General features: G+C 34.2%; 1 protein-coding gene across 5 annotated transcripts in view; it reads left to right on the top strand.

Annotated features, from left to right (window-relative positions):
• The window catches only part of LUZP2 (leucine zipper protein 2), a 532,880-nt gene that overhangs the window by 353,633 nt on the left and 165,352 nt on the right, over positions 1 to 13,895 (top strand). For all 5 annotated transcript variants that reach the window (XM_085011621.1, XM_085011620.1, XM_085011622.1 and 2 more), the window contains exon 6: positions 12,606 to 12,668. In XM_085011621.1, the coding sequence (XP_084867747.1) occupies positions 12,606 to 12,668 (63 nt within the window). The remainder of the gene's footprint in view (positions 1 to 12,605; positions 12,669 to 13,895) is intronic.

The following is a 13,895-nucleotide window of genomic DNA, read 5'->3' as shown; positions in this document are numbered from 1 at the left end:
GGTATATCTGTTTTGGTACAGTACCACACTGACTGGATTACTGCGGCTTTGTTATATGGCCTGAAGTCTGGGAGAGGTATGCCTCCTGCTTGGTTTTGGTACTTAAGATTTGCTTTGGCAATTCTGGGTCTTTTGTGGCTCCATATAAATTTTTGGATTGTTTGTTCTAGTTTTGTGAAAAATGTTGTGGGTAATTTGATTGAGATTGCATTGGCTCTGTAGATTGCTTTGGGTAGCATGGCCATATTTATAATTAATTTTTCCAAGCCAGGAGCATGGAATATCTTTCCATTTCTTTACATCTTCTTTAATTTTCTTGATTAATGTTTTATAGTTCTCAGCACATAAGTTTTTTTACCTCCTTGGTCAGGTATATTCCCAGTTTTATTTGATTTTTGGGGGTGCAATTTTAAAAGGTATTGTATTTTTGTATTCCTTTTCTAATATTTCATTGTTAGAATATAGAAATGTGACTGATTTCTGAATGTTAATCTTATATCCTGCTACTTTGCTGAATTTGCTGATCAGTTCAGGTAGTTTTGGGGTTGAACCCTTAGGGTTTTCTATATATAGTATCATGTCTTCTGCATATAGTGACAGTTTTACCACTTCTCTTCCTATTTGGATGCCTTTTATTTCTTTTGTTTGTCTGATTGCTGTGGCTATGAATTCCAGTACTATGTTGAATAACAATGGTGAGAGTGGGCATCCTTGTCTTGTTCCAGATTTTAGTGGGCGGGCTTTCAGCTTTTCTCCCTTGAGTATTATATTTGCTGTGGGTTTATCATAAATGGCTTTGATTATGTTAAGGAATGTTCCCTGTATACCCACTTTGGTGAGTTTTGATCATGAATGGATGTTGGACTTTGTCAAATGCTTTCTCTGCATTTATTGAGATGATCATATGATTTTTGACTTTTCTTTTGTTAATATGGTGTATGACCTTGATTGATTTGCGTATGTTGAACCATCCTTGTGAACCTGGGATGAATCCCACCTGGTCGTGGTGTAAGATCTTTTTGATATGTTGTTGGATTCAGCTGGCTAAAATTTTGTTGAGAATTTTTGCATCAATATTCCTCAAAGATATTGGCCTATGGTTTTCTTTTTTGGTGGTACTCTTGTCTGGTTTTGGAATTAGAATGATGGTGGCATTGTAGAATGTCTTTGGGAGTGTTCCGTCTTCTTCAACCTTTTGAAAAAGTTTAAAGAGTATGGGTGTAAGTTCCTCTTTGTATGTTTGGTAGAGATCACCTGTGAAGCCATCTGGTCCTGGACTTTTATTTGTAGGGAGTGTTTTTATGATATATTCAATTTCATTTCTAGTGATTAGTCTGTTCAGTTGGTCTGTTTCTTTCATTTCTTTTTTTTTTTTTTTTGTAATGAGAACATTTAAGATCTATTCTCTTAGCAAATTTCAAGTACATTATTATATCACTGGTATCACCAAATATAAATCACAACCTTGTATGTTAAATCCCTAGAACTTATTAATCCCCTAACTAGAAGTTTGTATTCTTTGACCAGTGTCACCCCACTTTTCCAACTGTCCAGCTCCCAGTAACCCCTATTTTACTCTCTTTTTCTATAAGTTCAACTAATTGTAGATTCCACATGACATACAGTATTTGTCATACTCTGTCTGACTTATCTCAGTTAGCATAGGGCCCTTAGGGTCCATCCATGTTGTTGCAAAAGGCTAGATTTCCTTCTTTCTCATGGATGAATAATATTGCAAAATGTGTATGTATAGACATAGATATATAATCAATATCACATCTTCTTTATCAATTCATCTACTGACAGACACTTAGGTTCTTTTTATATGTTAGCTGTTGTAAATAATGCTGCATAAACCATGGTGTGCAAGTATCTTTTCCATATCTTGTTTTCATTTCCTTTGATTATAAACCAGAAGTGGGATTGCTGGATCATGGGGTAGTTCTATTTCTAATATCTTAAGAAAACTCCATATCATTTTCCATAGTGGCTGCACCAATTTACATCCCCACCCTTAGTGCACCAGTAGTCCCTTTTCTCCACATCCTAGAAAATACTTGCCATGTCTTGCATTTTTTATAACAGCTGTCCTCACAGTGAAGTGATGTCTCACTGTGGTTTTACTTTGTATTTCTCTAGTAATTAGTGATGTTGGGCACACAATCATGTTTCTGTTGGCCTTTTATCTCTTCTTTTGGAAAATGTCTATTCAGCTCTTCATCCATTTTTAAAAATTTTATTGTAATATAGTTGACATATAAAATTTTATTGTAATATAGTTGACATATAATGTTACGTTAGTTTCAGGTGTATAGCAAAGTGAATTGCTGAGACCAGCTCAGCAGGATGGGGCTGAAGAATGGGTGCTATGGAACTTAAGGAAAAAAAAGTTAACATAAAACAAGACACAGAGACATTTATCTTAAGTAAAGGTTGGAACAGGGGACTCAAGGTCTCAGGGACCAAGAGCCCTGACTCAAGAAACCACACTGCTTTTATTGTGCTCTTGAGGATTACATCAACCGAAAAGGGGGTTGTAGGTGCAGGATATAGGGTTTTTTTTTTATTTTATAAGTTCTTTTATTATTTTCAAAGTCACTTAGCTGGTAGATGGTTAAACTTTTCCTCTAAACTTTGGGCACTTAAGAATCATTAGCATTTGAGTTATCTATGCACAGCATTTCAGAGAATCCTCACTGTGCTTCTGCAAACAGCACGCCTATTTGCTGCAACCCGTGTGCCTAGGTTTGCGCCTTGGTTCTCTTTGCTAATGAATATTCTGTTAACGATCACTCATAAGCCACTTGGTCATGAGGTTCCTCTTTCTCTTATTCTTTAGAGGACATATCATGCTTGTGCAAATGGCGTGCCAGTCTGCACAGGTCCAGCGTGCCTAGACCAACACATTATGTCCTCATTCAGCTGACCCTGTGAATAACTTATGCCTTTAGGTCTTTGTTCTTAAGCTTAAGTCATTTACCAGCACTGTGACTGTTTTTCAAGCAGGAAGGTGGGATAAAGTAAAGAAGGACAAGATGGAGTTTTCAGCAAAGAGGCTAAGAAAATATTATAAAAACATGTCTCGCAACAATGAATCAGTTATGCATACACGTATTTCTCTTCTTTTTCACATTCTTTTCTCATTATTGCAAAATTTTGAGTAGATTTTTTTTTGTTGTTTCTGAGTTGTATGTATTTTAATCCTCCCTCTGAAATATTGCTTGAAATTTAACTGCTAATTAAACCTATATGGAAGAAAAATTTAGATATGTTATTGAATTTAAAATCCAGAATTCTTTCTACTTCATTTTTCTAAAGAGTAAATCTCATCATGTGACTTTCACACTAACCATTCAACGCCATAGCTTCAGTAGCTTACAGGACTCTGTTTGACTAACGCCAAAGCACCTCTCCCATCTTAGGGCACAACTCTTTTGTGCATTTGGTGGTCTACTGCATATATGCTTCTCTTTCTCTCTTGCTATTTCTTATTTGATGACTCCTTTACACATCTAAAGACAGGTCAGTATCACTCCCTCAGTAGGTGCCTCTCCAGAGACTTCAGTACTACTGTGAGTCTCCTTTGTGCATTATGAACTCCTTAAATAGAAGGGTTCTCTTAGCTCCATTCCTAGAACATAAAAGGTTTTACTAAATGTTGACAAGAATATTAATACTTTTTTTCATGAAGTTATTTCAAGAATAAATGACACCTCATATATTTAGCAACCTTTTTATCCCCCCCCCCCGAGTGGTCTTTTGTTTTTTATAATGATTTTTATTTTTTCTATTATAGCTGGTTTACAGTGTTCTGTCAATTTTCTACTGTACAGCATGGTGACCCAGTTACACATAAATGTATACATTCTTTTTCTCACATTATCATGCTCCATCATAAGTGACCAGATATAGTTCCCAGTGCTGCACAGCAGGATCTCATTGCTAGTCCATTCCAAAGGCAATAGTCTGCATCTATTAACCCCAAGCACCCCATCCATCCCACTCCCTTTCCCTCCCCCTTGTCAACCACAAGTCTATTCTTCAAGTCCATGATTTTCTTTTCTGTTGAAAGGTTCACTTGTACCGTATATTATATTTCAGATATAAGTGATATCATATGGTATTTGTCTTTCTCTTTCTGATTTACTTCACTCAGGATGAGAGTCTCTAGTTCCATCCTTATTGCTGCAAATGCTGGAGGGGGTGTGGAGAAAAGGGAACCCTCCTGCACGGCTGGTGGGAATGTAAACTGGTACAACCACTATGGAAAACAGTATGGAGGAACCTTAGAAAACTACACATAGAACTACCATATGTCCCAGCAATCCCACTCTTGGTCATATATGTGGACAAAACTGTCCTTGAAAAAGATACATGCACCTGCATGTTCATTGTACCACTATTCACAATAGCCAAGACATGGAAACAACCTAAATGTCCATTGACAGATGAATGGATTAAGAAGGTGTGGTATATATACACAATGGAATACTACTCATCCATAAAAAGAACAAAACAATGCCATTTGCAGCAATTTGGGAAAGGGGTTTTAATGACAGCAGAAGCAGTTTCTTTTTCCAAGAGAAATGTCTGTGTTAAAGGAAGAACAAATCAGAGATAAAGAGAAATACTATTGACAGCAATAACTTCCACAACACACTCTTCTTTATAAGAAAAATTAGAGGGCTTATTGGCTAGAAACTTATCTTCCACTTCTAAAATTACATATATGATATGTAATTATATATATTATATATATTGTATATACATAATGAACACATAAACACATATATATAGGGTAACACCGAAACCCTGAATCTTCTTGTATGCTATCTTAATCATCAAAATGATTACCCTACTTTTGCAAAACAAAGTGAATTTTATTGGAATAATAAGAGCTGATATTTATTGAGTGCTTACTCTGTGACAGTCACTGTTATAAATGTTCTGCTATGTCATCTCGTTTAATACAACTACCCAATTACATGGGTCATGATAGTTACCTCATTTAATGATGGGAAAAACAAAAGCACTGGAGGTTATGAGATGCATCCAAAATTACAGACATTATATAAAAAAATGAGATTCAAGTATAGTTGTTCCATCCTAAGAACACAGCCAGCTATGCCATATTATATCCATACTGTTTGAATTTTAACTTGTAGATATGAGGCCAGCCAACACAGAGAGAATCTAATTAATATACTCAGTAAATTGGACTGTATTACAACTATATATTACCTGACATCAGAAAAAAAGTCCTTAATTTATGTTCCCTCTCAATAATAGGACAATAGTCCTGAAGCTTTAAGAAATCTGATAAATTTCTTGGATATTTTTCATTATTGTATATATACTAATAACACATGTTTAGGGCTTAAACAACTTACAGTAGATATTAGAGCTACTCTGGTGCTAAGAATGAAACTCTGCACATTTTTTGATTGTTTTTTTTTATATTGAGCTGCAGTAGATGTTTATGTATTTTGGAGTTTAAACCCTTTTCAGTTGCTTCATTTGGAAATATATTCTCCCATTTTCTGGGCTCTCCTTTCACTTTTATTTAGGGTTTCCTTTGCTGTGCAAAACTTTTAATTTTAATTAGGGCTCATTTGTTTATTTTTGTTTTTATTTTCATCATTGTAGGAGGTGAATCTGAGAACATATAGCTGGGTTATATGTCAGAGAGTGTTCGGCCTATGTTTTCCTCTAAGAGTTTTGTGGTATCTGATCTTACATTTAGGTTTTTAATCCATTTGGAGTTTATTTTTGTGTATGGTGTTAGAGAGTGTTTGAATTTCATTCTTTTGCATGTAGCTCTCCTGTTTTCCCAGCACCACTTATTGGAGAAACTATTTTTTCCCTTGTATATTCTTGCCTCTTTTGTCATAGATTAATTGACCATAGGTGCTTAGGTTTGTTTCTGGGCCTTCTGTACTGTTCCATTGATCTATGTTTCTGTTTTTGTGCCAGTACCATAATGTTTTGATTATTGTAGCTTTATAGAATAGTCTGTGAAGACAGGAAACCTAATATAAATAGACATTTGTCCAAAGACGACATACAGGTTGCCAAAAAACACATGAAAAGATGCTCAGCATCACTAATTATTAGAGAAATACAAATCAAAACTACAATGAGGTACCACCTTACACTAGCCAGAATGGTAGTCATCAAAAACTCTATACACAATAAATGCTGGAGAGGGTGTGGAGAAAAAGGAACCCTAGTACACTGTTGGTGGGATTGTAAATTGGTGTAACCACTATGGAAAACAGTATGGAGGTTCCTCAAAAAACTAAAAATAGAACTACCATATGACCCAGGAATCCCACTTCTGGTCATCTATCCAGGGAAAACCATAACTCAGAAAGATACATGTACCCCAATATTCATTGCAGCACTATGTATAATAGCCAAGATATGTAAGCAACCTAAGTGTCCATCAACAGAGGAATAGATAAAGAAGATGTGGTACGTATATACAATGAAATATTATTAAGGCATAAAAAATAATGAAAATAATTGCATTTATAGCAACATGGATGGACCTAGAAACTATCACATGTTAGACAATGAAAGACAAATATCATATGATATCACTTATATGTGGAATCTTTAAAAAATGATACAAATGAACTTATTTGCAAAACAAAAAGAGACTCACAGACTTTGAAAAATGGTTACCAAAGAAAATAGGTTGGAGGGGGTGGGGTAAGGGACTAATAAGAGGTTGATATCATATATAAATAGCTAATACAACTCAACATGAAAAAAGAGAGAGACAGTTAAAAATGAGCAGTAGAACTGAATAGACATTTTTTTAAAGAAGAATGCAAGTGGCCAGGAGGACCATGAAAAGCTAACCTTCAAGGAAATGCATATCAAAACCACAATGAGATATCATCTCACAAGGGTCAGAATGACTGTCATCAAAAAGAATATAAAGAACAAATGTTGATGAGGAAGTGGAGAAAAGGGAACCATTGTACACTATTGTGGCAATGTAAACTGGTATAGCCATTGTGGAAAACAGCATGAAGTTTTCTCAAAAAACCAAAAATAAAACTATCATGTGACCCAGCAATGCCACTCTTAGGTATTTATCTGAAAAAAACAAAAACACTAATTCAAAAAGATACATATACACCAAAGTCCATAGCAGCATTATTTTAGTATAATTTAAAGAGAGTATCGAAGTTGTTTTTTGACCCAATGTATTTCAGATTTCTAAAGCTCTGCATTTATATTATAGTGTATATAGGTGGCTGATTCCCTTTGGCCTTTTTAATTAATCCATTATCTATTGGAAACTCTTTTACAGACAATTTTATCTCCATCCATTCTGAAATTCTTTTTTCTTCTACGTGGCTTAGAATAAATAAAAAAGCTATATATACATTCCTTATGTATTCCTAGTTTCCATGCAACTGAGTTTTTCAAAATGGATGAAAAAATTTTTCTCTAGTTATTTGATCTTTGGCCTTGTTTAAAAACAAAAACAATCTTGAAATTTTAAGGTATCATCATTTATTAAGTGAACTGTCTGACTTAACTTTCTTGGGGTGGAGGGAACCATAAATATAAATGAAAAGGTCATAATGTTGTAGACACCATCCTTATTTCAGAAACATTAAAAAGTGAAAAATTTGTGCAGCCCAGGAATTGATGAAATACACATTCATGGTTTAGATCTCAGTTTGGTATTCCATTCCTTTCCTGACATGTCCTCGGTAAGGGAACCTTAAGGGATTTGTAAAATATAGTAGCATCTGCCAATATTTTAGAAGCAAAATATTAAAGTTACATATTATTCCTAAACTCTATTTTTTTCCTATGGAATATAAGTTTTACAATTGCAGACTTATTTGAAAGGACATGACCATTTTTCAGAGGTTTTAAAAACATTTAAATTGAAACAAATGTCAATCTCAAGTAATAATATATAGTGGTTTCTGTTCAGTTTTAGGAAGTTCTCAAATAGAAGTGCTTCTTGCAGTGATCACAGCAATCTCTGGTTTTATTTTGAATACCACTGCAGGTGTTTTTACGTTTCATTTACACTAAATTGCGCCTTGGAGACATTAACACATGTTTTTAGCTACCTGATGGCAGTTGGTATATTATTTAAATCCAGAAAATAAAGTGATAAACACATTTACATAATTTATTATATTTGATAATCCTAACTGTTCCCAGATTTTGAATTTTACCATGAAAATTCATTGAGACCTCATCAACTTACCTTGTAATTAAGTACACTGATTTATAGCCTCTCATTCAATTGTCACAATAACTCGATCCCTGTCATAATTATAGATACCCCCTCTTATTTTGGTTCCTACCTATTTTCTGAGCCTTATTCCCCAGGTTTTCTTGTCATCTTATAAGAAATTGTCAATAAATTCATGCTTTGCTTGATTTAACCATTACTGGTTGCTCTTTTTTGGAAATGAAGATCCTGATTAATACCTAATTTCATCTGAAAGCACTATGTAAAATGGAGACTTAGAGTGATTTTGGAATTTTTACGTTAACATATATCAAGGTTGTAGAGATATGATAGGTTTATATTTCATTCAGTTTGTAGCCCAGAATATATGTTAGGCTGGTGCTCCCATGTAAGCTATGCTGAAAATGTGATGTTTTAAGTCCTCAGGCAAAAATCAAAACTAATTTCATCATATGGATAAGTATTAAATGACATTTTTATGATTTATTTATTTATTTATTTATTTATTTATTTTTCCTTTTTAGGGCCGTACCCATGGCATATGGAGGTTCCCATGCTAGGGGTCTAATGAGAGCTACAGCTTCCAGCCTATGCCACAGCCACAGCAATGTGGTATCTGAGCTGTGTCTGAGATCTACATATACCACCGCCTGTGGCAACACAGGATCCTCTCAACCCACTGAGTGATGCCAGGGATCAAACTCGAAACCTCATGGTTCCTAGTTGGATTTGCTTCCACTGTGCCATGACAGGAACTCCATAAATGACATTTTTAGGTAGGTTCCCAAGAAGCTACTTTCCCAAAAAGGTTGTAAGGACCTTTGTTTCAAACCACCTCAAATCTGTACAGCATCCAATTGGAAGACATTCCTTTAGCAGATAGTAAGTGGTGTCTGCCTTCCGTTGAGAGAAGCCAAAATAGGTGGACGTATTCTCTAGATATAAGCTTTGATGTTTGGATTTTTGAAATTTTATTTATCTTAATGTTTTAGATATTTTAACTTTTTATTTTGAAATAAGTGTTCCCAGTTTTATTGAGAAATAATTGACATACTCCGCTGTGTAAGTTTGAGTACATCACTATAGTTTGCTCTGCATATATTGTAAAATGATTACCACAGTAAGTTCTGCAAACAACCATCTTTTCACATAGATACAATAAAAGAAGAAAGGAAACAATGTTTTCCTTGTGATCAGAACTCTTAGAATTTTCTCTCAATTTTTCTGTATGTCATACAGCAGTGTCAGCTATAGTTTATGTTGCATATTACATCCCTAGTATATATTTATCTTATAGATGGAAATTTGTACCTTTTGACCACCTTCCTCCAATTCCTCCTTCCCCTTCTTTCTACCCTACACCTCTGGGAACGTAAGTCTGATCTCTTTTTCTGTGAGTCTGGTTCTTTGCTTGTTTGTCCTTTACTTTCTCCGCCTAATGTATGTCACTTAGCATAATGTCTTCATGTTTCATCCATGTGTCACAAATGTTAGGATTTCCTCTTTTTAATGGCTAATATGTGTATGTGTGTGTACATATATGTTTGTCACAACTTCTTTATCCGTTTGTCTATCAGGGAACGCTTAGGTAGTTTCCATCTCTTGGCTGCTGTAAATAATGCTGGTATGAACACAAGAATACAGCTATCTTTTCAAATTAGTGTTTTCTTTTTCTTTAGTTATATTCCTAGAAGTGGAATTGCTGGATCATATAGTAGTTCTATTTTTAATTTTTTGAGGCTCCTCCATACTGGTTTTCACAGTGGCTGTAGCAATTTATAATCCCACCAAGAGTGCACAAAGGTTCCCTTTTCTTTGGATTCATGCAGCATTTGTTATCTTTTGTCTTTTTTAATTTTTTAGGGCCACACCCACTGCATATAGAAGTTCCCCGGCTAGGAGGTGCAGCTGCTGACCTAAGCCAGAGCCACAGCAATGCCAGATCTGAGCCACGTCTGTAAACTATACCACAGCTTGCAGCAACGCTAGATCCTTAATCCACTGAGTGGAGCCAGGGATCAAACCCGTGACCTCATGGATATTAGTGAGGTTCGATACCACTGAGCAACAAGGAGAATTCCATTTTTTGTCTTTCTGAGAATGACCATTCTAACAAGCATGAGGTGATAGTTCTTTGTGGTTTTAACTTGCATTTCCCTAATGACTAGTGATGTTGAGGATTTTTTCATATACTTGTTGGCCTCTTGTATATCTTCTTTGATGAAATTTCTATTTAAGTCCTTTGTTCATTTTTTAATTATGATATTTGATTTTTTGCTGAGTTGTATGAGTTCTTTACATGTTTTGAATATTAATGCCTTATCAGATATATTGTTTGCAACCTTTCTTACCGTTCCATAAGTTTTCATTTTCTTGATAGTTTCTTTTGCTGTGCAGAAATTATTCCATTTGATGAAGTCTTCCTTGTTTTTGTTGTCGTTGCTTGTGTTTTAACTATCAGATCCAAAAAGACATTACAAATATTGAATAACAAATTTATACAAAATGTTCTCATGTGCCTTCATCAAAAATCTTTAATATAACAGCATATATAGATACAATTATTGAATCAGAAAATTAACATTAATTCAATGTTAATAAACAAACTATAGACCTCATTTGAATTTCAGCAGTCTTTCCATTAAAAACTATGTCCATAAAATGATGAAAATAGAAATGAATAAATATCTTATGTACAAAAAATAGGAAAAATCAAAAAAGAAAAATAGGAAAATTTAATAGAAAAAATTTGTTCGCATATGTCAAAATATCATAAATAGACATGAACATAAGGAAAACTAAGGTATTTTTTAATCTATAAACTGAGCAACACTGCAGAGTTAGAACATTAGTATGTATCCCTTTATTGTAGTTTATTAGCTTTTAAATATAGGAATAATGTTTATTAAATTCTTTTTAAAAACTCCAATCTTGTGTGGTGTTTTATGATACGTACAAATATTTGCAAAAAAAAAAAATCACTTGAGTGGATCAGGGCAACCCTTCATTTGTGTATTGAAATTCTAAATGAGTTTTTTTAGAATGTTGGCTCTTAGCTAAAAATAAAAAATTAGACAAAGGATTCTTTGAAACTGAGGCAGCTCTACCTCCTGTTGGCATGCCAGGAAAATAAAATAGGAAATGATGTTCATAAGTAGGTGGGAATTGTGAGTGAAGAAGTCTTAAATTTGATGTATTCATTCATTCAGTTATTCATTCATGCTGAATAAATTTAACTCAATTTGCTTATGATGCTTATCAAATTGACTCTCTTTAGAGTCATTATATATGAGATGTACTTCACATTACATTGTTTGCTCCTGTAGAGATAGTTAGTACAAAGTCTAAATCCTGTGGATTTTACAAAGTTTTCTGCTAAAAGAAGCCTAGGTATTCGGTTAAGGGGCAAAGGCAGAAAAGCCTGAGTGTAAAGATGGAGACATAATTAGAAAGCTGTAAGGGTTTAGGTTCAGATGGCTAACACATTTCTGAAGTAACAAACATTCATCTATGAATCTAGGTCAATTATGATAGATTGAAAGGTTTACCATATCAGCTGTACTCAGTTCCAGCAGAGAGAATACACTTTTGAGTCTGGGAAGAAAAAAATGGTTTCTGAACATTAAGAAACCCTTTGAGTGCAATGCACAGGTGTCAAGAATACAAAAGGACTCTAAAACCATAGCCTTTAAAGGAAATTCAAACCCCAATGTGTCTGCACTATACTAGACTGCATTCCAAGGTGACTAGCATTCAGGTGATGGTAGAAAGAAATGCTTCCTGTTTAAACGGTCACTTTCATAGGTTGGTATCATTTACAAATTTGAAACTAAAATTATTTTATAAAGCAAGTTATGTAAATATAATAAAATCATGTTAAATGTAAGACAAATGAATGTTCCATGTTTTCTAATGAGTTAGTTAATGCTAATACATCAGAAATTTTATTGGGAGTTCCCCTTGAGGCTCAGTGGTAACAAACCCAACTAGTATCCATGAAGCCATGGGTTCAATCCCTGGCCTCTCTCAGTGGGTTAAGGATCCGGCATTGCCATGAGCTGTGTTGTAGGTTGCAGACGCAGCTCAGATCCCGTATTTCTGTGGCTGTGGAATAGGCCATCAGCTGCAGCAGTTCCTAGCCTGGGAACTTCTATAGTCCACAGGTTGCAGCCTGAAAAAGATTTTTAAAAAGTTATTGAATAAAAGAAGCATTTTTTATTACAAATTCTACTCAGTTTATGCAAATCTATTATATCTCATATCATGACAGACTTATCTGTGAGTAAAACATAGAGAAATGCTGCTGACATATTTAAGGAAATTTTTAATATTTTATAACTTCTTAGCAATAAAACTATGTTTCTTTCCTCAGAATAAAAGCTTGAAACACAAACTCTTGTCAGGAAACAAGCTATGTGGCATGCATGCAGAAGAGGTAAGTTTTCCCTTCTTATAGCTTCAACCAGATAGAAACAATGTTAGTACTAGATTTTTTTTAAAACTCTGGTGACTTTTTTCCCCTGTAACATGAATACAAACATTGGAGTGAGAAAATAAATAAAATTTTAATTATAATTTTAACTAGGAAGTGATGGCGTATACATCATTGCATTGTATTTGTCAGAACTACATCACATGCCTAGCTAAGTTGAAGGGAGACTAGAAAACACTGTTAGGTTGGTAGTCATGTGCTCATACAGAACTTGGGATTTTTTTTTCTTAGTTAAAGGAGGTGAAAATACTCTTGTGGACATGTAAAAGCCATTATTATGACCACTGGAGTTAAAGTCTTACATACAATGTAATAACCCATTTATAAGGTTTTTATAATAATATACATGAAATTAATAGAAAGTGTTAATACGTAGAAACTAAAGTTCGATGCCCCGTAAATGAATAATCAAACTGAGTAACTTACAGGTATGAGTCTATGTAGTATTTTTATTCATTGTACTTTTTTATTTGGATATAGAGGGACTTTTATATTGTTTATATTTGCTAAGTTTCTAGAACTATTGTATATGTGCAGTTTCTGAATATTGCTTGTAAGAGGTTAAGTAGGTGGAACTAAGTTTTAAATCAGTACCATCTGTGTTGATGCTATGGTCTGACAGGGTTGACCTATTCCCAAAGTCCCCTCAAGGGCCATGTACATGAAAGATAAGTGGCTCCTAGGAGAAGATGTCTGTGGAGTTTAGAAACAAACAGAAGAATGTAAAAATAAACAACAGTCAGAGTCTCCCTACATTTTTTTAGCCCTTTAGTTCAAGAAAGATTCATATGCGTTTCTTCTTCCCAGTAACTTAGAGGATGTATTATTTCTGCATTCTTATTTATGAATTCCTAGATATTTCTTACATTAGTAATTTATAATGTTGGAATAAATTGAAATATGTTCATTATAATTTATTTGTCTTATCTCTTTATTTCAATTTCTTGATTCAGTAGGTCAGTACAGTTGGCTTCTGACAGTGATGTCTGTGAAAAACTATTTCTAATATTTGAATCTTTCAGTGGTGTATCATTTACAACACTTGCAAGAGTCTATTCTTTTCCGTTATACTTCCAGCATTAGATGATGATTCAGTATTATTAACAGCATCACAGCATAGCCCTCCACTTTGAAAACTGTCTTGCATGGTTGGAAACATTCTAAATAATA

This window comes from Sus scrofa, chromosome 2, assembly GCF_054392235.1.
Source record: "Sus scrofa isolate SSC_HxYL_T2T_F1_AM1 chromosome 2, Sscrofa_HxYL_maternal_Yorkshire_Landrace_v2.0, whole genome shotgun sequence".
Lineage (NCBI taxonomy): Eukaryota > Metazoa > Chordata > Mammalia > Artiodactyla > Suidae > Sus > Sus scrofa.
Note: the sequence above shows the minus strand (reverse complement) of the source record. Positions and strands in the feature narration are given on the sequence as shown.